Here is a 26122-nt window from a genome sequence, read left to right on the forward strand (position 1 = left end):
AGCCCCGTGGTGGAGAGCCTACCATACGTGAGGCCCTGGGTGTGATCGTCAGCATTGCAGAAAAGGAAGGCAAAATGGAGATTCGGACCTGAAAAGACAGTGACTGTGTTTCTCCCGTCTCCCTTGGCACTTCATAGGTGTGTCCCGTGTCTCAGTGGCGTGGCATGCACCTGTTTTTCAGCTGGAGTCACCGTCCGTCGCCAGTGCTCGAGTGTTCATCCCAGGAGAGCCAGCTCTGGAGCCTTGGGATTCCTGAATCCCATTGAGCCTCTCACAGGGTGTGCTAAAATGATGCATAAGCATTTTGAGGAATGTGAAGTAGAAAACACAGTCTTGGGCTGGAGTGATGGCTTAGCAGTTAAGCGCTTGCCTGTGAAGCCTAAGGACCCCAGTTCCAGGCTCAATTCTCCAGGACCCAACGTTAGCCAGATGTACAGGGGGCACACGCATCTGGAGTTCGTTTGCAGTGGCTGGAGGCCCTGGCACACCCATTCTCTCTCTCTCTCCCTATCTGCCTCTTTCTCTCTCTGTCACTCTCAAATAAATAAATAAAAATGAACAACAACAACAACAAAAGAAACACAGTCTTGGGGTTCTAGCTCAGTTGCAGTGTAGATCTTTCTGCTATATTTCTATGCTGTTTGCCAGTGAAAGGTCTTTGGCGGTCCATTTACATAATGCTTTTGTTTTTATTTTTATTTTTCCAAGGTAGCGTTTCATTCTGGTCCAGGCTGAACTGGAACTCACTATATAGTCTTAGGATGGCCTAAAACTTAGGGAGATTCCCCCTTCCTCTGCCTTCCAAGTGCTTGGATTAAAGGCATTTGCCACCATACCCAGAAAATTTTAATATTTAAAAAAAATTTATTTATTTATTAGAGAGAGGATGGGCATACCAGGGCTTCTAGGTATTGCAAACAAACTCCAGATGCATGCACCACCATATGCATCTAGCTTACGTAGGTTCTGGGTAATCAAACCTGGGTCCTTAGGCTTCACAGGCAAGTGCCTTAACTACTGAACTCTCTCCAGCCCTGGAACCAGCAGTTAAAAATATTTTTTTAATAGTTTAAATTTTTTATTTATTTTCAAGTAGAGAGAGAGAGGAGAGAGACAGAGAGAATGGCCACACCAGGGCCTTTAGCCACTGCAAATGAATTCCAGATGCATTTGCTCCTTGTGCATCTGGCTTATGTGGGTCCTGGGGAATTGAACCTGGGTCCTTTGGTTTTACAGGCAAATAAGTGCCATAACTGTTAAGCCATCTCTGCAGCCCAGTTTAAAATATTTTGGAGAATTGCAAGTCAGCTATCGTGGCACATTCCTATAATCTCAGCCCTTGGGAGATGGAGACAGGAGGATCAGGAGTTTGGGTTTATTCTTAACTACATTGCAAAGTTCAAATCCAGCCTGGGCTATGTGAGCCCTCTGTATTAATTACTTCCTCATTGCTGTGACCAAATACTTGACAAGAAGCAATTTAAGAAAGGAAGGTGTTGCAGTCAGGTTCGCATTGCTGGTAGAAATCACCCAACCAAGAGCAGCTTTTGGGGAAAAAAAAGTTTATTTTGGCTTACAGACTTGAGGGGAAGCTCAACAATGGCAGGGGAAAACGATGGCATGAGCAGAGGGTAGACATCACCCTGTGGCCAACATCAGGTGGACAACAGGAACAGGAGAGTGTGGCAAACACCAACAAGGGGAAACTGGCCATGACACCCATAAGCCCGCCCTCTTCCCCCGCCCCCCCGCCAACAGTACACTCTCTCCAGGAGGCATTAATCCCCAAATCTCCATCAGATGGGAACCCAGCATTCAGAACACATAAATTAATGGGGGACATCTGAATCAAACCACCTTCTGTGGTTTCCACTTCAGAGTTCAGGTCCTTGGAGGTGGGAAGGGCATGGCAACAAGTGTTTGAGGCAGGTGGTTACACTGTCACTGTCAGCCTCCAGGCAGCAGAGAGCCATGAGTGCCTGTGTTCAGTTAGCTCTCCCTTTCCATCTTTGAGTTAGGGTTTCACTTTAGCCCAGGCTGGACTTGAACTTGGGGCACTCCTCTTGCCTCAGCCCCCTCTAGTGCTGGAACTATAGGTATGAGCTACCACACTCGGCTTTATCTCTCCATTTTACGAAGCCCTGGACACCTAACCTATGGAATGGTGTGGAGCACATTTGGAGTGGGTCTTCTCACCTTAACTAACCTAATGTAGACAGTCCCTCCCAGACATGCCTATATACTTGTTTCCATGATGACTGTAAATCCTGTTAAGTTGGCAGCCCAGATTAATCATCACAGACCCTATCTACAAAAAAATAAAAAATAAAATAAAACAGGGCTGGGTAGATGGCTTAGCTGTTATGGTGCTTGCCTGAGAAGCCTAAGGACCCAGGTTCAGTTCCCCAGAACCCACGTAAGCCAGATACACAAAGTGGCACATGTGTCTGGAGTTCATTTGCAGTGGCTAGAAGACCTGACATGCCTATTCTCTGTCTCTCTCAAATAAATAAAAATAAAAATAAAATTCATTTATTAAAAAAAAAAATCACCAACCAGGCATGGTGGCACTTGCCTTTAATCCCAGCCTGAGCTACAGTAAAACCCTACCCCAAAAAACAAACAAACAATAAAAACACAGTGGGCTGGATTGATGGCTTAGTGATGCACTTGCCTGCAAAACAAAAGGACCAAGGTTTGATTCTCCAGTACCCATATAAGCCAGATGTACAATTGTGTCTGGAGTCAGTTTGCAGTGGCCCTGATGTGCCCATTCTCTCTTTCTCAAATGGACAAATTAAAAACTTTAAAAAAGGGGGAGGGGGCTGGAGAGATGGCTTAGTGGTTAAGGCATTTGCCTACAAAAGAAAAGGACCCACTTCTGTGTGAGAATGAAAATACTTAGTAGCAGAGGCCAGTAAGTTGAAAAGGAGACATAAAGGGAAGAGAAAGGAAGGGAGGAGGATACTTAATAGGTTGATATTGTATATATGTAATTACAATGATTGTAATGGGGAGGTAATATGATGGAGAATGGAATTTCAAATGGGAAAGTGTGGGGGTGGGGAGGGAGGGAATTACCATGGGATATATTTTGTAATCATGGAAAATGTTAATAAAAATTAAAAATATATATAAAAAAGAAAAGGACCCAGATTTGATTTTCCAGGACCCACATAAGCCAGATTCACAAATGTGTCTGGAGTCAGTTTGCAGTGGCTAGAGGTCCTGGTGTGCCCATTTTCTCTCTCTCTCCCTTTTTCTCTGAAATAGATAAAGGGGGGTGGGGGGTGGGCTGGAGAGATGTTTTAGTGGTTAAGTGCCTGTGAAGCCTAAGGACCCAGGTTTGATTCCCCAGCACAAAGTGGCCCATGCATCGAGTTCCTTTGCAATGGCTAGAGACCCTGGTGTGCCCATTTTCTGTCTATCTGCCCCCCTCTCTCTCAGATAGATAAATAAGTAACAATATTTTTAAAAAGGAAAACAATTCAAACCATGTTGGTACATAGTTTAGTGATAGGAATGTTCTGTCATTAAGAGCTAAAGTTTTTTGTTTGTTTTGGTTTTGATTTTTCAAGGTAGGGTTTCTCTCTAGCTCAGGCTGACCCAGAATTCACTATGTAGTCTCAGGGTGACCTCAGACTCATGGAGATCCCCACCTCTGCCTCCCAAGTGCTTGGATTAAAGGTATTTGCCACCACACCCAGAAAGTTTTAGTATTTAAAAAAATATGTAATGTATCTATAAGCAAGCAGGGAGAGAGAGAGACAGAATAGGCATGCCAGCACCTCCAGCTGCTGCAAACAAGCTCCAAATGCATATGCTACTTTATGCATCTGGCTTTACATGGGTACTGGGGAATCAAACTCCAGTTGTTAGGTTTTGCAGGCAAGTGCCTTAACCATTGGGCCATCTCTCCAGCCCTGAAGTTTAAAAGATTGTGTGGGGAGCTGGGCATGATGGTGCACGCCTTTAATCCCACCACTCAGGAGACAGAGGCAGGAGGATCACCATGAGCTTGAGGCCACCCTGAGACTACACAGTGAATTCCAGGTCAACCTGAACTACAGTAAAACCCTACCTCAAGAAAACAAACAAACAGCCAAGCATGGTGGCACACACCTTTAATCCCAGCACTTGAGAGGCAGAGGAAGGAAGATCGCTGTGAGTTCAAGGTCACCCTGAGACTACATAGTGATTTCAGGTCAGCCTGGACTACAGTGAAACCCTACCTCGAAAAACAAAAAAAAAAAAACAAAAAAAAAAAGAAAGAAAACAAACAAAAGAAAAGTGTGTGGGATGTGAGGGTGATCTGGCTGCGACATCCACCACCCCATTCCATTGATTGTCAGGGTAAGAGGGCCATCTTCCCTGAATGGAGGAGGAACTATCTTTAGTCAAGGGTATACAAGTAGTTCTGCTTCCCTGCTAGATCCTCCTAATAATGTCTCAAGAGTGGGGACTTCCTCCAAGACAATAGAATGTTTGAAGTGTCTAGTGCTGGATTTATTCCACCACCAGGCCATGACCCAGCTGGAGAAAGCTGTCACCTTCAACCAGTACTGCATCATGGACATGGCCAGTACCAACTATGCCCAGTTCATTACTATTGCCCTCATCCCATCCAGTATCAGCATCAACCTTCAAGAAGTGCTACTGGTATTCATAGCCTCACAGGGACCTGCAGGAATGTCATCAAAATAGAAGAGAAAGGGACTGGAGAGATGGCTTAGTGGCTAAGGCATTTGCCTGCAAAGCCAAAGGTCCTCAGTTCAATGCCCCAAGATTCACATAAGCCAGATGTACAAGGTGGTGCACGCGCCTGGAGTTCGTTTGCAGTTGGTGGAGGCTCTGGTGCACCCATTCTCTCTCTCTCTCTCTGCTTCTTTCTCTCTCACTCTCTCAAATAAATAAAAAGAAAATTAAAAAAAAAATAGAAGAGAAAGCCAGGTGTGGTGGTGCACGCCTTTAATCCCAGCACTTGAGAGGCAGAAGTAGGAGGATCGCCATGAGTTTGAGGCCAGGAGACCTCAGAGTGAGTTCCAAGTCTGGACTAGAGTGAGACTCTACCTCACAAAAACAAAATAAAATAGAAGAGAGACTAGTTAGATGGGATTCAGTGAGGGGCTAAGAAGAGTGGGGGGAGGGGACTTCAATCATGGTGATTGTCTATGTGAAAGATGTCAATAAAACCTTTGAAAAAACGCCAAGTGGTGGTGGCACATGCCTTTAATCCCAGCACTCAGGAGACAGAGGTACCCTACACTGAAAAACAAAAGACAATCAAAAAACGTTACAGGGCTGGAGAGATGGCTTAGCAGTTAAGTGCTTGCCTGTGAAGCCTAAGGACCCCGGTTCGAGGCTCGGTTCCCCGGGTCCCACATAGCCAGATGCACAAGGGGGCGCACGCGTCTGGAGTTCGTTTGCAGTGGCTGGAAGCCCTGGCGCGCCCATTCTCTCTCTCTCCCTCTATCTGTCTTTCTGTCTGTCATTCTCAAATAAATAAATAAATAAATAAAACGTTACAAAAAAATTAAAAAGAGCTTGGCATGGTGGGCACACATTTAATTCTAGCACTAAAGAGGCTGAGACAGGAGGATTGCCATGAATTCAAGGCCAGCCTGAAACTACAGAATGAGTTCCAGGTCAGCCTGAACTAGAGCAAGACCCTACTTCAAAAAAACCAAAAAATCCAGCACTCAGGAGGCAGGGGTAGGAGGATCACCATGAGTTCGAGGCCACCCTGAGATTACCTAGTGAATTCCAGGTCAGTCTGTAGAGTGAGACCCTACCTTGAAAAACCAAAAAAAAAAAAATAGCTGGCCATAGTGGTGCATGCCTTTAATCCCAGCACTTGGGAGGCAGGAAGGATTACCATGAGTTTGAGGTCACCCTGAGAATTGAGAGTGAATTCCAAGCCAGCCTAGACTAGAGTGAAACCCTACCTTGAAAAACCAAACATACATACATACACACACGTGTGTATGTGTGTGTGTGTGTATGTGTATATATACATATATATATATATATATATATATATATATATATATATATATATATATATATGGCTGGGTAGGTGGTGGGGAGTCACAAGCCCCACTTTGTCTGGAGTTTGTTTGCAGTGGTAGGAGACCCTAGTGGGAACATACTCTTTCTTTTAGATAAATAAAATTTTTTAAATTATTTTTATCTATTTATTTGCAAACAGAGACAGAAAGAATGGGCCTTCCAAGACCTCTTGTCCCTGCAAACAAACTCCAGATGGACGTGCCAATTTGTACATCTGACTTTACATGGGTATTGGGGAACCAAACCTGGGTTGTCAGGGTCTGCAAGCAAGCACACTAACTGCTGAGAAATCTCTCCAGCCTCTAATAAATAAATTTTTAGGGGCTGGAGAGCTGTCTTGGCAGTTAAGGTGCTTGCCTGCAAAGCCTAATGAGGTAGGAAGGTCATAAATTCAAAGTTGCCAGGTGTGGGCACACAACTTTAATCCCGACACTTGGGAGGCAGAGATAGGATCACTGAGTTCAAAGCCAGCCCAAGACTACAGAATGAGTTCCAGGTCAGCCTGGGCTAGAGTGAGACCCTACTCAAAAAATAAAAACTAGGGTTGGAGAGATGGTTTAGCAGTTAAGGCACATGCCTGTGAAGCCTAAGGACCCAGGTTCAATTCTCCAGGTCCCAAGTAAGCCAGATGCACATAGTGGCACATGCATCTGGACTTTGTTTGCAGTGGCTAGAGGCCCTGAACACCCATTCTCACTCTCTCTTTCTCTCCCTCTTTCTGTCTCAAATAAAAATAAAGCTTAAAAAATATTTTAAAAAATAGCCAGTCATGGTGGCACATTCTTTAATCCCAGCACTTGGGGGGCAGAGGTAGGAGGTTTGCCCTGAGTGCCATTCTCTATCTGCCTCTTTCTCTCCTTTCTCTCTCTCAAATAAATAAATTAAAAATAAAAAAATTTTAAAGTTTATTTATTTATTTGATAGAGTGAGAGAGACAGAAAGAGAGAATGGGTGCACCAGGGCCTCCAGCCACTGCAAACAAACTCCAGACACATGCGCCACCTTGTGCATCTGGCTTACTTGGGTCCTGGGGAATTGAACCTGGGTCCTTTGGCTTTGCAGGCAAATGCCTTAACTGCTAAGCCATCCCTCCGCTTCCCCCCCCCATTTTTTTTTTTAAATTGTTCAGGGCTGAAGAGATGGCTTAGAGGTTAAGGCACTTGCCTGCAAAGCCAAAGAACCCAGGTTTCAGTTCCTCAGTACCCACGTAAGGCCAGATGCACAAGGTGGTGCATGCATCTGGAGTTCGTTTACAGTGGTTGGAGGCCCTGGAATGCCCATTCTCTCCCTCACTCTCTCTATGTCTCAAATAATAATAATTTTAAAAGTTCAAAGTTGCCCTCTGTTATACAGTGACTTCCAGATCAGCCTGTGATACATAAGACACCTGTCTACCACCTGTCTATTAATAATTGATAAAGCACTTTATCACAGAGGTAAGTGAGATCATTTGACTTGTTTGGTTGGTTGGTTTTATTTTGTTGAGACAGGGTCTTGCTATGAAGCTCAGTCTGGCTGAGAGCTCTGACTCTGCACCCCAGTGCTAGGATGACAGGCATGTATTTCTACTCCCAGCTCATTTGACCTACTTTGTGCAACGTGAGTGAAGACAGCTAAGACAATGGGTAGACCTTAATAGAAGGCTGACTGCTTCAATCTGAGGCCAAACTTTGTGGAAGCAAGAGCTGGCCTGTGTGCACTCGCGTGGAGAATTAAGATACTCCTTAATACAAAGTAGCTGGGCTAGCTTTTAGGCAGGAATAGCTCTCTTGAAAGTGCCTCACAAACTCTGGGGAAACTCTATTTCTTTTTCAAATTTTTATATCTCTCTCTTTGTGTGTGTGTGTGTGTGTGTGTGTGTGTGTGTCTGTAGGAGAGGGGGCTGCACCAGGGCCTCTTGCCACTGCAAACATACGCTAGATACTTGTGCCACTCCCGCCCCCCCCACGTTTTTTGAAGTAGGGTCTCACTCTAGCTCAGGCTGACCTGGAATTCACTATGTAGTCTCAGGGTGGCCTCGAACTCGCGGCAATCCACCTACTTCAGCCGCTTTTTGTATCCAGCTCACGTTGAGTCACCTGGGAATTGAACCTGGACCGGTAGGCTTTGCAAGCAAGCACCTTTAACCTCTGAGCCATTTCCCAGCCCTGAAGTTCTATTTTACATGGTTATAACTCTTTTCTGCTGCAGTGAACTTGTAAAAAATAAGTAAATATATAGAATAAAGTATGAAAGATCTCTCGACTAAAGTAACAATGCACTTAATAACATGGGACCCTCCACCTGCATCGAACTGCAAGTACCCTCACCTTCAAACAACACTAGAGGCTTACTCCTTCCTAACACCTCCTTGGTAACTCCTCTCTTGTACTGAGTTTCCAAGGAAACAAATCCTGAAACTAGAAACAGAGTTGACCCAGCCTGGACTGGTTTGGTGTACCTGCCTTAATAAGGCAAACTGTCCTCTATGAACTTTTAGGGGAAATCCCCTATTTAGCATCTTACGATTATGCATGCTTGGGTGTACATATTAATTAAAATCAGATGCATCATGGGAAAGGACATGTGCAGTGAATACAGGTTCTATAATACAATCCTATTGATCAAAACACCACCCTACACTACTCTGGAGCAACCAACTTGTTCTTCTGGACCCAACAGAACAAATCCACAGGCAACAAACAATAAGATCTTCAGCCGGGGATGGTGGCATATGCTTTTAATCCCAGCATTTGGGAGGCAGAGGTAGGAGGATCGCCGTGAGTTCAAGGCTACTCTGAGACTACATAGTGAATTCTGGGTCAATCTGGGCTACAACAAGACCCTCCTTCAAAAACAAACAAACAAACAAAACCTTGAGCAATCTAGCTCGAATAGCCTGCCACCTCCTTGCAGTGTGTCCTGAAGTCTCTTTTTTTTTTGTTTTTTTGTTTTTTTTTCGAGGTAGGGTCTCACTTTAGTCCAGACAGACCTGGAGTTCACTATGTAGTTTCAGGGTGGCCTCAAACTCATGGTGATCCTCCTACCTCTGCCTCCGGAGTGCTAGGATTAAAGGCGTGTGCCACCACTCTTGGCCTAAAGGACCTTATTCTTATAGTGAATATAGGAAGGCATCTCTTCTGTCCATAGATAAAACAACTCCCTAACTCATTCAGGCAGTGACCTGACATATGTGCCAACACCTTTCCCAAGAAGCCTGTTCAGAGGGGACCAAATTCTCCAGTGACAAGGTAGACAAAAGCCACTGCTTTATACCCACTAGTACTGCAACCAGAAAGAGGGTGTAGATTATGGAGGAATATTGTCCAAAGCCAAAGGAAACAGGCAGGCATTGCATGATGTTTATTTATTTTTTATTTATTTATTTATTTTTTAAATCAATTTTTTAAAAATTATTTATTTATTTATTTGAGAGCAACAGACACAGAGAGAAAGACAGATAGAGAGAGAGAGAGAGAATGGGCGCGCCAGGGCTTCCAGCCTCTGCAAACGAACTCCCCCTTGTGCATCTGGCTAACGTGGGACCTGGGGAACCGAGCCTCGAACCGGGGTCCTTAGGCTTCACAGGCAAGCGCTTAACCGCTAAGCCATCTCTCCAGCCCGCATGATGCTTATTAATGTCAGGCAAGGGAGAGGTTTCACAGTGGGACACCCTGGGAATCTACAAAATCACTCTGCTCCTCTCTCAAGGATGTCCTTTAGGAGGAATCAAGCCATGTGTCCGTGAGGAACATTGCTTCTGTTCTACTGGACTCCTTATAGGGTATATCCGTTTATATATAATATTAGCATGATCAGTCCTGATTTCTAGTATATTATAGTGATAATTAGACTAATATTTAGAATCATGTTATAAAATCCCACCTGTCAGAAAATCCTACCTTCTCAACCAGGCTGTCACATCTGATCTTTGGATTTTTTTGTTGTTGTTGTTTTTGGTTTTTCAAGGTAGGGTCTCGCTTTAGCCCAGGCTGACCTGGAATTCACTATGTAGTCTCAGGGTGGCCTTGAACTCACAGCGATCCTCCGACCTCTGCCTCCCAAGTGCTGGGATTAAAGACGTGCGCCACCAGACTCGGCACGAACAGCTATTTAATAAATTTTTAAAAAATATTTCATTTATTTAATAATTTGAGAGAAAGAGGGAGGGAGAGTGAGCGAGAGACTATGCACACCAGGGTCCTCCAGCCACTGCAAACGAACTCCAGATGCATTCTCCCCCTTGTGCAGCTAGCTCATGTGGGTCCTGGAGAACCAAACCGGTATCCTTTGGCTTTGCGGGCAAACGCCTTAGCCGCGAAGCCATCTCCCCATATAAACAGCTGTTTTAATAGCTTGTCTCTGGGACATGACTGCTAGATGGAAACCCTGTATTTATTATTATTAATCGTGTATCCTAAGAGATTGGGTGAGGCGATTCAACACCACAAAGCAGGAGTGATAAACCCACGTTAGGAAGACTATTCATCTGCCATTTGGTGAGAGTCCAGCTGCGGCCATGGTACCCTCTCCAGAAGCAGAGAAGCGTAGGCCTTGCAGAGCCCGCGGCCCAGGCCCGGCGCACACTACGCCTGCGCAGACTCAGCCTCCGGGCCTTCCCTCCCAAACTCGCGTTCTAGTCGCCGGCGGGAGATCTGCTCTCGCGATGCGTGCGTGCGTGCGCGTGCGTGGTCCTCGCGCGCTCGCCGCCTCTCGCGCTCTCGGGGGCTGTGGCGGCCTCTTCTTCCTCTTGCGTCCCGGGCCCGCGGTGAGCGGTGGCGGCGTTCGAAGCCTGGTGTTGGCATCTGCCTCGCCGCCGCCCTCGCTGCCCGTCCGCGGTGGACCCTCCTCGGCCCCGAGGAGCGAGCGGCGCCAGCGTGAGGTTCCCAGCGGATGGGCAGCGCCTGGACGCGCTGAGGGGCCGGGCTCCGAGCGGCCGAGGTAGGAGGGACGGACGCGCGGGCCGGCGGGGTTTGGGAGCGCGGGGGCGCGCACGGGCTGGGGGCGAGCGCGGGGGCGCGGACGCAGCCTGTCCACCGCCGGAATGCCTCCCGCGGCGTGCAGGGAGAGCGCTCATCCTTTCTTTTCTTTGAGAGCTGCGAATCCAGCGTCGTCCTTCCGCTCTCCCCGCAGGCACCGGAGCCGTCAGGCCGGGCGAGCGGCTTCCTGAACGGCAACCCTGGATGTGGATGCTTGGGGCGAACTCGCAGCCCTTTTTCTAATGTGGGCGCCTCTCTGCAAACTGGATACTGCTAGATAGATTTCATAGTCACTTCCCAGCAATGACATTTGTTGTGTGAGGTCCAGTAAGGATATTGGCAACCGCGAAACTGTGCCGTGGGGCACAATTCAGGAGAGGAGAGAAGACAAAGGAGGCCGTTATTTTTGTCCTGTCCCAGGATCAAAACTTTCCATAAATCAGGCGTGGTCGTGGTGCCTAATCCCGGCACTGGGGAGGTGGAAATACGACGATCATCTTGAGTTCGAGGCCAGCGTGGGACTACTGAGTAAGTTCCAGGTCAGCCTGGGATAGAGTGAGACCCTGCTTCAATTAAAAAACAAACAAACAAACAAAAAAACCCAACACTCTACGTGGTGGGGCAGGGTGGCTTTTTTTTTTTTCCTGGTTATATCCTGTTGAGTGGTTAAAATAGTGGCAAACACATTTTGAAATATAAAACCATACACGATTGTATGTTCGTTGTTAGCCAGATAATGACATAAATCTGACAATTACGTGATGCTTGATCACATAATTTTAAATTTATTTGAGAGAAGGAGAGATAAAGACCAGAGAGAGGGAAGGAGTATGAGCACACCAGGGCCTCCTCCCACTGCAGATGAACACCAGATGTACCTGCTACCTTGTGTCTGGCTTCACAGGGATACCGGGGAATTAAACTGTCATCAGGCTTTGTAACCCAGTGCCATTAACCACTGAGCCATCTCCAACCCTGACCACATAATTTCTATTTACACAGCCTCATGCATGGTTTCTGAAGCTTGTAAAAAAAAAATAACAACCCCCCCCCAAAAAAACACGTTTTTTGCGTTGGTAGTAATGACTGCCACAGTCAAGATAAGAATGTGGAATTTTATAAAGAACAGCTTACTGAAAGACTTTAGGAGTTAAAAGCACACATTAAAACAACTTCAAGCAGAGCAAGTTTTAGCACAACTTCCAAAAAAAAAAATCGAAGTCAGCCGTGCGTGTGGTGCACACCTTTAATCCCAGCATTTGAGAAGCAGATGTAGGAGGATTGCTGTGAGTTCAAGGCGTGCCTGAGACTACATGAATTCCAGGTCAGCCTGGGCTAGAGTGAAACCCTACCTTGGAAAACAAACAAAAAGTTGAAGTTAGTCACAGTCACAATGTAGAATTGGGGCTGGAGATGTGGCTTAGTGGTTAAGATACTTGCTTGGGGGCTGGAGAGATGGCTTAGCGGTTAACTGCTTGCCTGTGAAGCCTAAGGACCCCGGTTCGAGGCTCGGTTCCCCAGGTCCCACGTTAGCCAGATGCACAAGGGGGCGCACGCGTCTGGAGTTCGTTTGCAGTGGCTGGAAGCCCTGGCGTGCCCATTCTCTCTCTCTCCCTCTATCTGTCTTTCTCTCTGTGTCTGTCGCTCTCAAATAAATAAAAAAAAAAAAAAAAAAAGATACTTGCTTGGGAAGCCTTAAGGACCCAGGTTAAATCCCTCAGTACCTACATAAGCCAGTTGCACAAGGTGGCACACGCATCTGTCGTTTGTTTGCAGTGGCTAACAGCCCTGGTGCACCCATTCTCTCTCTGTCTCACTCTATCTGCCTCTTTCTCAAGTAAATAAATTATAATAAGATATATATTTTTTAAAATACGGAATTTGGCCGGGCATGATGGCACATGCCTTTAATCCCAGCACTCGGAGGAAGAGGCAAATTCATAATAATGAGGATTATATATACATATGTGTATATGAACAGTAACTTAAAGTTTTCTGTGCCGGGCATGTTGCCACACGCCTTTAATCCCAGCACTAGGGAGACAGAGTTAAAAGGATTGCCATGAGTTCGAGGCCACCCTGAGACTACAGAGTGGAATCCAGGTCAGCCTAAGCTAGAGTGACACCCTACCTTGAAAAAACCAAAAAAAGAAAAAAAAAAAAGTACATATATAATTCGTAGTTGCTTCTTTACTTTGGCTGAAGCATTTTAGTGTCTAGTATATTCAAGGCCCTGAGATCCATTCCCAGCACTAGAAAACAGCCTGTGACCTTTGATAAGGAAGAGTGGTCTATAACTATTAGCTTCCATTCCACCCACACCATATAGAAATATAGTATTCTTTCTGACTTTCTTAAGAAATATGGTCTATATAGTTTTAGTGACTTCATCTGAAAAGAATCTTTCAAGGAGAGCTAGTTGGGGACAAACTTAGTATTTAAATCATACAGGTGGAGGATATTGTAATTCGGTGGTAGAACACTTGCCTAGTACATTCAAGGCCATGGGTTCAATCCCCAGCACTGCCAAGAAAAAACAAAAAATAGTAAGCTGGTGCTGTTGAGAGATGGCTCAGCTTGCTTGCAAAGCCTGCGAGCCCAGGTTCAATTTCCAAGCCATCTAAGTGAGCTAGAAGCAGAAAGTGGTACATGGGTCTTGTGTGTCCCCTCCCCCATTAAAATATTAAAAACAAGTCAAAGAAAAACAATAGTTAGTTCACTAGGTACACAACTCTCTAAGCCCAGCACCTGGAGGCTGATTGATGCCATCCTGTGTTACATAGTGTTTTTCAGGCAAACAGGCTACTGTGAGCCGCTGTCTTTAAATAAGTAACAACAAAGATGAGCTGATAAGCCTTGATGTAGAAACGAAATAGGCATTATGAAGTATAGGGTTAATGCTGATGAATTATGCAAATGCTGGAAATAAACATCCTGCATATAAATATATAATAGTCATGCATGGATGTAATAGTGCTGATTCATTGAAATCTGAAAGTAGGACAGACTGTTCAGTTTTTTCTTGTTAACTACTTACATGATATTTACATAGTAGATGTCTTATCTGCTTTGTTAATCATTAGTTACTGAGTAGTACTCTACCTCATAGCAGTAACAAGAAGGGAAAATAGAGGATATACAGAAAGTCCACCCCTTCAGAAGTGTTCTGTAGGTCATTGTATTTATCTTGTCCATTTTTTGTCTTGGTGCTTAGTAACTATGCTGAGTGAATAGATTACCATAATACAAACCAAAAGCATATGTTCCTGGAGAAGATTAAAGAACAGGAAATGGGCCCCTTTAAAAAATGTGCACACAAGTCTTCTCTTAGGTAGTGGGGTTAGGATTTGGTAACTGTTTCTTAGAGAAAACCCTTAATTACATCCTTGCTCTGATACTGTACCAGTGGCAGCTGTCGCCAAGGGGAACAGAGATAATAAAATAAAAGGGCTGGAGAGATGGCTTAGCAGTTAAGGTACTTGCCTGTGAAGCTTAAGGACCCAGGTATGATTACCCAGTATCCATGTAAACCAGATGCACAAGGTGGCTAGAGGCCCTGGTGTGCCCATTCTTTCTCAGTCTGCCTTCTTTCTCTTAAATAAATAAAAACTGAAAATAAGCGGATTTATAGCCGGGCATGGTGGCGCACACCTTTTAATTCCAGCACTCAGGAGGCAGAGGTAGGACGATCACCATAAGTTTGAGGCCACCCTGAGGCTACATAGTAGATTTCAGGTCAGCCTGGGCTAGAGGGAAACACTACCTTGAAAAACAAAAAACAAAAACAGACAAAAAAGCAGATTCACAGTTGGAAAGATGATTCAGTAGTTAGAGGTGCTTGCTTGCATAGCTTGATGGCCTGGGTTCAGTTCCCCAGTACCTACTTCAAGCCAAATACACAAAATGGTGCCTGTGTCTGGAGTTCATTTTCAGTGACAAAAGTTCCTGGTGCACACATATTCTCTTTCTCCATCTCTCTTTTTCTGTCTGCTGGCTGATAAATAATGTAAAAAATACACAGGTCTAAGTTTGAAAAAAAGTACTTGCCTGGGTACATTTGTGTGTGCTAGAACCTTTTGTTATTGCAAGTGAATGTCAGACACATGCATTACTTTTTGGTGTCAGATATTACATGGGTGCTGGGGAATTGAACCTTGGTCAGCATGTTTTGCCAGATACCCTTAACTGCTGAGCCATCTCTCCATCTTCTAATTTTATTTTATTTTTTCGAGGTAGGGTCTTGCTGTAGCCCAGGTTGACCCAGAATGGGGTATATAGTATCAGAGAGGCCTTGAACTCAAAGCAATCCTCCTACCTCTGCCTCCCAAGTGCTGAGATTAAAGGTGTGTGATACCACACCTGGCCAAAATAAATATTCTTACTCTAAAAGAGAGGAATCGGGGCTTTATCTGCTCCTGCCTTCTCGAGCAGGAGCTCTCTGTACTCTCTTTTCTTTTTCCTTCTCTTAAGTGCTTTTAAGTTCTATCTATAATATTATATAGATTTCTTTTTTTGTGTTTTTGTTTTTCTGAGGTAGGATTTCACTCTAGCTCTGGCTGAACTGGAATTCACTATGTAGTCTCAGGGTGTCCTTGAACTCATGGTGATCCTCCTACCTCTGCCTCCTGAGTGCTGGGATTAAAGGTGTGCACCACCACGCCCGGCCTAGATATTTTTATTTACTTGCATGTGTGTGCATGCACACATGCCAAGGTCTCTTGCAGCTGCCCATGAAAACCTGTCTGGCTTTCCTTGGTTGGCTGGGGAATTGAACCCATGCCAGCAGTCTTTGCAAGCAAGTGCCTTTAACTGCTGAGCCAATTCCCCAGCTGCTCAAGTTTAATTCTCTTTTCTTTTCTCTCCCTTCCCCCTTCCCTCTCTCTCTCTTTTTTTGGTTTTTCGAGGTAGGATCTCACTTTGGCCCAGGCTGACCTTGAATTCACTATGTAGTCTCAGGGTAGCCTTGAACTCACGGCAGTCCTACCTCTGCCTTCCAAGTGCTGGGATTAAAGGCGTATGCCACCACGCCCGGCTCTCTCTCTTTTTTTTTTTTTTTTTTTTTGAGGTAGTGTCTCACTCTAGCTCAGGTTGACCTGGAATTCACTCTGTATTCTCAGGGTGGCCTTAAACTCAGGGCGATCCACCTACCTCTTCCTCGAGTGCTGGGATTAAAGGTGTGTGCCACCATGTCTGGCTTCCAGGTGTAATTTTCAATGATATGTGTTTTTAAATGTGGATTGAGTATGTGACAGGATTTTCCCCTGGGACTACAGAGTGAGTTCCTGCTTGGTATGGAGGTACACACCTTTAATTCCAGCACTTGTAAAGCAGAGATAGGTGGGTCACTGTGAGTTTAAGGCCACCCTGAGACAACATAGTGAATTCCATCTCAGCCTGGGCTAGAGTGAGACCCTACTTCAAAAAAGCCAAAATAATAATAATAGAAGCTTCATTCTCCTTACACTTGTGGGAAGTCAGTGAAAAGTCATTCCTTTTTTTTTTTTTCTTTTTTTTTTGTTTCAAGGTAGGGTCTTGTTGTAGTCCAGGCTGGAACTCACTCTGTAATCTCAGGTTGGCCTTGAACTCACAGTGGTCCTCCTACCCCAGCCTTCCAAGTGCTGTGATTAAAGGCGTGTGTCCCCACTCCGGCAGGTTCCCTTTTTTTTTAAAAAAAAATTTATTTATTTGAGAGCGATAGACACAGAGAGAAAGAAAGATAGAGGGAGAGAGAGAGAATGGGCGCGCCAGGGCTTCCAGCCTCTGCAAACGAGCTCCAGACGCGTGCGCCCCCTTGTGCATCTGGCTAACGTGGGACCTGGGGAACTGAGCCTCGAACCGGGGTCCTTAGGCTTCACAGGCAAGCGCTTAACCACTAAGCCATCTCTCCAGCCTAGGTTCCCTTTTGATATATGTGTTTAACTTGTTCAAATCTATGTAGCTCTTGATGTAAACAAGTAGCTTCACATTGCAGATATATTTTAAATTATCTATTTATTTATTTGAGAGAGAGAGAATGGGTGTGTCAGGGCCTCTAGCCACTACAAACAAACTCCAGATGCATGTGTCACTTTGTGCAGCTGGCTTACATGGGTCCTGGGGAATCAAACCTGGGTCCTTTGGCTTTATAGGCAAGTGCCTTAACCACTAAGCCATCTCCAACCCACATTGTAGATATTTTTACTTCATAGTTAAGATTTTAAGCTTGCTACCCAATAACTCTATTATCTTGATTTTCAGCAAATATTGAGTAATTCAATAGAATTGACTTCTCTGACTTCATTATTTCCTTTGCTTTTAAAAACGGAAATAAGTACACAGTGGTTTTGGTTTACACCAATTACCTATTTTTTTTTTTTTTCAAGGTAGGGTGTCACCCTGGTCCAGGCTGACCTGGAATTAACTCTGTCATCTCAGGGTGGCCTTGAACTCAGGGCAATCCTCCTACCTCTGCCTCCCGAGTGCCAATTACCTATTTGTGATCTCTGAGAGTAACTATTTTAATAACTGAAGTCTTGTTTTCTATATATGAAGGGTACAGGCAAATGTTTCTTAACTATACTGTAGTCTACAAAGCCCTCACTTTCTGTGTGTGTGAATAATATGGTTGTTTATGGTGGCTAGTTGGGGTGTTGTTAATATTCTGGTTTATTTTAATTTTTTTTTTGCCCTGAGGCAGGGTTTCACACTAGCCCAGGCTGACCTGGAATTCATCTGTAGCTCCACGCTAGCCTCAACTTGCTGTCTAACTACCTCAGCCTCCCCAGTGCTGGGACTGAAAGTGTGTACCACCATACTGGGATTCTGGACCTTTGATTCTACTTGTGTGACATTTCCTGGGGAGACACGAGCAACCTCGGTTTACACCAGATAATAGTCCAAAGCAACAATTCCACCCAAGTCTGGAGTTTATTGGGATTGCTTACTGGAGCACAGATTCCTGAAATGTACCAGCATCAGAGAACTTTCCTAATGCAGAGTTGCTTTTATATGACCTGGGAGGACTTTGGGAGAGTCTCCTCTTCCTAGTAGTAGTTTGCTGATTTTGGGGGAGGATGGGCAGGACTTGTGAATCTGGTAACTTTCAGGAGTTTCCTGAGCCTCTTAGGTTTTATTTACTTCCTCAGTTTTCTGGGTTTCTCCCCAAAGAGGCCTGTTTTATTTCAGGTTGAGAGCTGCACTGCACTGGTGATCTGTGTTTCTTTCTTTTTGTTCTTCTTTTATTTCGTTGGTTTTTCAAGGTAGGGTCTCACTGTAGCCCAGGCTGACCTGGAATTCACTCTGTGTTCTTGGGGTGTCCTTGAACTCATGGTGATTCTCCTACCTCTGCTTCCCTAGTGCTGGGATTAAAGGTATGTGTCACTGTGCCTGCCTTCTTTGTTTCTCTTATTTATTTTTAAATATTTCATTTGTGCTGGAGAGATGGCTTAGTGGTTAAGGCACTTGCCTACAAAGCCTCAGAACCCATGTTTGATTCTCCAGGACGCACAAATTGATGCAAGTTTGTAAGGTTGCACATGCACACAAGGTGGTACATGTGTCGAGTTTGATTGCAGTGGTTTTAGGTCCTAGTGTGCCACTTCTCTCTCTCTCTTGCTCTTGCTCTTGCTGTCACTCTTGCATTAAAAAACAAAACAAAACAAAAAAAAAAACTATCCGGGCATGGTGGTGCATGCCTTTAATCCCAGCACTCACTCGGGAGGCAGAGGTAGGAGGATTGCCGTGAGTTGAAGGCCACCCTGAGACTACAGAGTGAATTCCAGGTCATCCTGAGCTAGAGTGAGACCCTACCTCGAAAAACAAACAAACAAAAAAACTTAAAAATTTATTTGCATGCAGAGAGAGGGGCTGTGGGGGGGCCACACCAGGGTATTTAGCCATTGCAGACAATTCCAGATGTGTGCACCATTTTGTGCATTTGGCTTTACATGGGCACTGGGGTAATGAACCCAGGTTGTTAGGCTTTGCAGGCAAGTACCTTAACCACTGAGTCCTTTCTCCAGCCCACTCTTGTGTTTTTGTAAGTGGTCTGGATCTCTGCCTGGTGGCCCAATATTGGACTATCTAAGTAACATTGTTAGAAGATAATTTTCCCATTGAATCCTGTTATACAGATAAGTATTTGTCTTTATTTTCGGTAGAAAATGATGCACCCGGTTGCCAGCAGTAATCCAGCATTCTGTGGGCCTGGCAAGCCTTCCTGCCTCAGTGAAGATGCCATGAGAGCTGCCGCTGATCAGTTTGACATCTATTCCTCCCAGCAGAGCAAGTACAGCCACACAGTCAGCCACAAGCCAATGGTATGTCAGAGGCCAGACCCGCTAACTGAGCCACACTTGCAGACTACGAGTGGCAGAAACATAGAGATAAAGGATGAACTCAAGAAAAAGAAAAATCTCAGCCGATCTGGTAAGCGTGGCCGGCCCTCGGGAACCACCAAGTCAGCAGGATACCGGACCAGCACAGGCAGACCCCTGGGAACCACCAAAGCAGCTGGATTTAAAACAAGTCCAGGCAGACCTTTGGGTACAACTAAAGCAGCAGGATACAAAGTCAGCCCAGGGAGACCTCCAGGTAGCATTAAAGCCCTGTCCCGCCTCGCCGATCTCGGCTATGGCTGTGGTACTGCTGCTTTCCCTTACCCCATGATGCACAGCAGAGCTGTGCATGGGGTACAGGAGACCAGCACTGAAGTCAAGCCCCCCAGTGAATGATGGAGGGAGGGAAGGAGGGCCATGGTGGGAGATTGTGAACAAGCCCAAAGCTTCTTGGTTTAATTTGACAAATTTTACTGCCTGGATTTTCCAAAAACAATTTTCTGTTTGATTTTCCCCCTGCTTTTGCTGAGAAGATGTGCTCAGCATGAGCGGGGCTGTGTTAGTCTGCACACACGTTCACTTCTGCCCAGTAAGTCCTTTTGCTTTCCCTTTAGAGTCCTGGGTGTGTCTTGTTTTTCATTAGTACTTCGGGGCCATTCTAAATAGATGCTTTGTGTGCTAAGCCACTGAGACTGTTCCACATCTAAGTTTGTGAGGTAAACCTACAAGGTGATACGGTTATTTTCCAAGGTATTTTCACTGGTGGAGAAAAAGAGCAAGCTAGTAAGTAAGGTTACTTGAGGTGACAGCTATGTGAGTTTTCCTAACAATTTCCCTGAAGTGTGCTTTGGAATTTAAAACTTGCTTTTAGTATTCTAAGTTTAAATAGCTTCTTATTTATTAATTTACATTATTAGCATTAGTTGATTTAACCATTATTCCTGAAAGAATTTTTTAATACTTTCCTTCCAGCAGTAATAGGTTATGTATTTTTAGTTGCCTAAGAGCGTATATACCAAACACTACAATTCATATTTACAAAAAAACCTTAAAAATATTTTATAAAAACTGCACATTTAGTATACTAGAAAAAGAAACCTTAAGTCTGCATGTAACTATACTCACTATTTTGCCTTTCTTATACTTAGTTTCGAAGTATTATATTTAAAAACACATTAGTATTGCTCATTTATTTAGAATTTTTTTTGTTTGTTTTTCTGAGAAATTGTCACATTGCATTAGCACTTACTGTGTTTTCATGTTTATATCTCCCAAAGGACACAAATTGAGTGGTAGACTATAAAACTGGTATAAACAGAAAATAGTTTCCTGACTGTCAGAACTCAAATATTAAATATAGTATCCATGTAGGCATAAAACCTATAAAAAGAACATTGATTACTCTAATTAACAATCATGTTGTGGCTCTAGTGAGACCACATCATCCAAAGGAAAAATTTCCCCAATGATGTTTGCTTTAGAAATAAGATAGAAAAGAGAAAAGATACTGCACACATAGGTGTAGTTAGAGACAGAGAAACATCTCCTGTTCTGAAATACTCCTTGTTAATAGGCATTTTATTTACCCTGAGTTCTAATATTAACTTCAAATTTGAAAACTATTTCACTGAACTTTAAAAATTATGTTTGTACTTGGGATTTTATTGCCTTTGAGATTAAAATACAGATTTGCAAGACCCACAAACTTTTAAAGTAATTCACATTTGAAAAGGGCATGTGTTGTGTTGGTTGGTCTTGCTCTCAGTTAATACAAACTGATTGCAACTGGATGTCATGTTTCATACTTCTTTATCAGGAAAGCAGCAGCAAGCCTTCAGGTGTTGCAGTGATGCTGACACAGTGATCTGGACTTAGGCTGCTCTACAGTAAGAGCTGTTGCGTTGTATGTGGGGACTGTGTGCACTGCATCTAAGACAGGGACCTCAACATCAGCTTTGCACAAACCACAGCGAACAATGTTGGCTGACTGACGACATAACCAATTGTAACATTCTGGCAGCTAAATTGCTGCAAGAATTTCTTCTTGCAGAAGCTTAGACTTTAAACTTATAATAATTTACTCAGAGCAGTATAACTTCTGACACACACAAATGCTTGCATCTTTGTCCATGCGTTCATCCACTCGCTTTCTTCTTTAATTGCCATCCAGCTGTTTCTCGAGAGGCTCAGCAGTTGGCTGCTTTGGCATCTTTCAAGCTAGTTAATTAACTATTCACTACTCTACCATAGAATGATGTCCATCAGTGTCAAGGATTTGGGTGCATGTGGTGGTTTTTTATAGTAAATCCATTATCCTTTCAGTGGATTTAATTCCTGATTTTCTTAAACATACCGTCCATTTTTTCCTACATTCATTCCTTTCCCCTCCAACTTCCAGCACATTTACCTACTCAGTGGTGCTGTGCTGTGTGTCAGAAAATAAAGCAGGTGTATTATTGTAAAATAAATTTTGTATACATGTTTATGACATAGTGAACTCAACTTAAGGAAGAGGTATGTTCATAACAGTGTTCATTATCAGGAGCTTTGTCCCAGGAAAAAAGGGGGTAAATGGTTACCTATAGTTGTGAATGGCTAACATCACTTAGAAAGCCAGATTTAATGTTCATGTGAGCAGTTACCTGGAATATTAGATCTGCACACTGATGAACAGCTCCTGATTCCACTTACTTTTCTCCTTGTGAACAGTTTACCGGTGCCATGCTGAAGAGAAAGACATAAGTAATAACATGAATGAGGTCTTAAAATACAAAATTATTTTTACTTCTATAGTCTAAAAAGAGACTACATTGTGCATCTTTTGTAACACTGTCTTTTGTCATGATAAACACTGAAATAGCATGATAAACAGTCCTATCTTTCAGTATAATCAGTTGGAGAAAACTGGCCTTTTCTCCCAATTGTTCCTTAAAAGGTAAATTGCTAATTTTATACTGTGTGATTCTGTTCTTCATAAAATAGGTTTCACTATTCTTATTAAAACTGTTGGTCAGAAAATGATCTGCTATTCAAGTAAGTTTGTTTTACTTTTTTCTTAAAAATATTTTAATATGCCTTATTTATTGTTATAACAAATGAGCTAATAAAGATGAATTTTCATTTTGTGACAGATCTAATAACCTTGCCTAACTAATCTTTAGTATGGGATGATTTTGATACTATCTTTGGAGCTTTGCACTGGATATTAAAAAATATACTGGCACAGTGTATTGAAAGAAAATAAGTAGTGTCTGGCTTAATTTTTAATATTTGGGATACTTTTTAAATCAGTGTTTCAATTAGACTAAAAATTGTTTCTATTTTCTATTTACTTTTTAAAAGAAACATCTGTCAAAGTAGTATTTATTCATTCCAAACTAATGTTTGTGTGAATTATATCTATATTTTCATGAAATAAGAATAAAGCTTCTTTGAAGTAAGGAGGAAAAAATCTGGATTCATTGATTTTGCTGAGGTGACTTGTCCAACATAAGAATGATAAATGTGTGAGTTTCAACAATAAACTTCTTGGTATTTCAAGAAGCTTTAAGTAGGGGGTATTGAGAACTGCTACTCTGTCAGTCCACTGTCTGCATATGCAGTGAAGTTTTATGATCCCTTTATAATGAAATGTATCACAACAGTTCTTGAACATAAAAGGTTTTGATGCTTTATGATTTTGTTTTTATTATAGCATAACTGTTTGCTCTTAAACTCTAGGATGTATCTAAATCTTTCCTTTGCTTTCCCCTACCTTTTCCTCCCAAGTAGATAAATCTATGCTCTCACATACAGTGTATTTAATTTTTGGAAAATATATGCTATACATCAAGTGTGTGTTAATTAGGCCACTTTGATCTTTTAAGTTTTTACAGTTCCTATTTTCCACAGAAAATTATGGAACAAGTAATTACCAATTATAATGATAATAAGCACGTTGTCCTCTGCTGTAAAAAGTCTGAATAGATACTGTGTATGTTTTAATGTCCATGAACTTGAGCTACTCATGTGCAATTATGTGTATGGGAATGGAGTAGTGTTCATGATTTGTATCTACATCATCATATGGATGTATATTTATTAATAAAGTAACTACTTTAAAACCAACTGTATGTTTACTACTTTATTTTTTAGTGTAGTATTCTTCAAGTAGGACATGTTACATAGTAAACTTCATGATTTGTTTGTATATTTTTCTTGAAATTTTATGTTCTGAAATTTATTCTTTTTTTTCTCTTAAAGTAGCTATATTTGTTGGGCATGGTGGCATACACCTTTATTCCCAGCACTTGGGAGGCAGAGATAGGATGATCTCTGTGAGCTCAAGGGCAGCCTGGTACTACAGAGTGAGTTTCCGATCAGTCTTCCGGAGGGAGTGAGACCCTACGTTGAGAGAGAAATAAACAAATAAATAAATCCTGGTCAGGTGTGGTGTTGCACATCTTTAATCCTACCTCAAAAAAATAAAATAAAAAATAAAAAAGACCTATCAGAATAGATGCTGGGGAGAAGCTCAGTGGTTACAGGTGCTTACTTGAAAAGCCTGCTAGACTGATTCAATTCCCCACTCATTCACCTAACGCTGGGTAAACATTTGTTTGCAATGGCGAGAAACACTGGCATACAGACACATACGTGGAAATAAATAAAAATTAAAAAGGAGGGGCTGGGAAGATGACTCGGGGGTTAAAAGCACTTGATTGCAAAGCCTGTCAGCCTAGATTCAATTTCTGAGCTACCCACATAAGCTGGATGCAAAAAGTGGCACAAGCATGTGGTGTTTGTTTGCAGTGGCAAGAAGCCCTGGCATGCCCTCTATGTACATACCCCCTCCTTTCCCAAATACACATGCAAATATGTATGTAATGTATGTATGTATGTATGTATGTATGTATGTATGTATTGGTTTTTCAAGGTAGGGTTTCACTCTATCCCAGGCTGACCTGAAACTCACTATGTAGTCTCAGGGTGGCCTGAACTCATCGTGATCCTCCTACCTCTGCCTCCCAAGTGCTGGGATTAAAGGTGTGTGCCACTGTGCCTGGCTTGTAATTTTGTTTTTAATTGAAAAGAGCTGGGTGGATCAGTGGTTATAAAGGCACTTGCTTGCAAAGCCTGACAACCTGGGTGTGGTTCCTCAGTACCCACATAAAGCCAGATGCTCAAAGTGATGCATGCATCAGGAGTTCCTTTGCAACAGCAGGAAGCCCTGATGCACTCATTCTCCATCTCTCAAAAAATGATAAATATTTTATTTATATATTTGCATGCAGAGAGAGAGAGAGACACAAAGAGCATGGGTGTGCCAGGGCCTCCAGCTGTTGTAAATGAACTCCAGATGCATATGCCACATTGTACATCTGGCTTTATGTAGGTACTGGGGAAATTGAACCCAGGTCATTAGGCTTTGCAGACAAGTGCCTTAACTGCTGAGCCATTTCTCCAGTCTTGTCCTTGAACTCTTAATACTTCTGCCTTCACCTCTTACGTGTTAATATGCCCAGCCAGATTAATATTTGTGTGTGTGTGGTGTTAGCTTGGTGTATGTACGTGTGCATATGTGCAAGCCATGCACAGGAGTTCAGGGGCTGTAGGAGGACTTGAGGCTCCAGTGTTTCCTGTCTCCCCCTCCTTCAGTGCTGTTGTTAATGGTGTGCACAGGCACATCCAGCTTTTTTTGTTTGTTTTCTGAGGTAGGGTGTCACTCTAGCTCAGGGTGACCTTGAACTCATAATGATCTTTCTACTTCTGTCTCTTGAGTGCTGGGATTAAAGGCATGCACCACCTCGCTTTGCTCCTTTTTTTTCTCCTTTTTACATTTTAATACAGCTACAAGATGTATTTTGATCATAATCTCACATTACTTTCTTGTCATCCTCCCCCTTCCACTATATATAGCAATGGCCCCACTTCATACCAATTTTTGTTTTAGCTACTTTTTTTTTTTTTTTCGAGGTAGGGTCTCCAGCTCAGGCTGACCTGGAATTCACTGTGTAGTCTCTCAGGGTGGCCTTGAACTCACGGGGATCCTCCTATCTCTGCCTCCCCAGTGCTGGGATTAAAGGCGTGTGCCACCACACCCAGCTTTAGTTACTTTTCTTACTGCTGTGACAAAACATTCGACAAAAGCAGCGCAAGGAGTCATGTCCAGAGCTTTGTAACCTAAGTGATTCTAGAGCCAATCAAGTTGACAGTCAAAAACAAACCATCCCTGGGCATGCCTTTAATCCCAGCACTTGGGAGGCAGAGATAGGAGGATCCCCTTGAGTTCAAGGCCACCCTGAGACTACATAGTGAATTCCAGGTCAGCCTGGGCTAGAGTGAGACCCTACCTCTAAAAAACCAAACCAAACCAAAACAAAACACCACAATGATCTCAGGGCCTGGAGTTAAGGATTGGCTCTGCCTTAGGTTTCCTGATCTCTGGCACAGTCCTAGGTGCCTGCCTCTGTGACCTTATACCACGGACATGGAAACTTGCAGCTGCCTGCAGCCAGCCGTTCCTGCCTGGAGAGCCCCTGCCCAGGAATGATGCCAGCACAAGGCCAGTAGAATAGAGAGAGGCTGAGAGAACAGCCTTAATTTCTTCCTTTGTCTACATGTTAAGCCTCTCTGGCGCTGGGGAAGCCCTGATCAACAAGGTAAGTCCCAGTTTTCACAGAGTAACATTTCAGCAGGGACAAGCAAGCACTAAAGCACATGAGCATACTGTAAACAGGCGAACAAATAGGCCAGTGCCAAGGTCCCAGTGTCCCCTTCAAGGGCCCATCCTAGCAACCC

The 26122-nt window shown here is 43.5% G+C and overlaps 1 protein-coding gene across 3 annotated transcripts; it reads left to right on the top strand.

Annotated features, from left to right (window-relative positions):
- The first annotated feature begins 10853 nt into the window (after nt 1–10853).
- C6H5orf24 (chromosome 6 C5orf24 homolog) lies at nt 10854–23449 on the top strand. 3 transcript variants are annotated; one of them, XM_045152538.1, is made up of 3 exons: nt 10855–10989; nt 11182–11566; nt 19166–23449. In XM_045152538.1, the coding sequence occupies exon 3, from the start codon at nt 19169–19171 to the stop codon at nt 19736–19738; it is 570 nt and encodes a 189-aa protein (XP_045008473.1). In that variant the 5' UTR covers nt 10855–10989; nt 11182–11566; nt 19166–19168; the 3' UTR covers nt 19739–23449. The 3 variants fall into 3 exon arrangements, with proteins under 3 accessions (XP_045008472.1, XP_045008473.1, XP_045008474.1); XM_045152539.1 differs by having other exon boundaries at nt 10856–10989; nt 11182–11555; XM_045152537.1 differs by lacking the exon at nt 11182–11566 and having other exon boundaries at nt 10854–10989.
- Nucleotides 23450–26122: the final 2673 nt, after the last annotated feature.

The sequence above is a fragment of the Jaculus jaculus genome, chromosome 6, assembly GCF_020740685.1.
Source record: "Jaculus jaculus isolate mJacJac1 chromosome 6, mJacJac1.mat.Y.cur, whole genome shotgun sequence".
In the NCBI taxonomy this organism is placed as follows: Eukaryota; Metazoa; Chordata; class Mammalia; order Rodentia; family Dipodidae; genus Jaculus; species Jaculus jaculus.

Excerpts from the sequence above, each read along its gene's own strand:
- C6H5orf24 (XM_045152537.1), top strand. The coding sequence starts at position 19,169 with ATGATGCACCCGGTTGCCAGCAGTAATCCAGCATTCTGTGGGCCTGGC.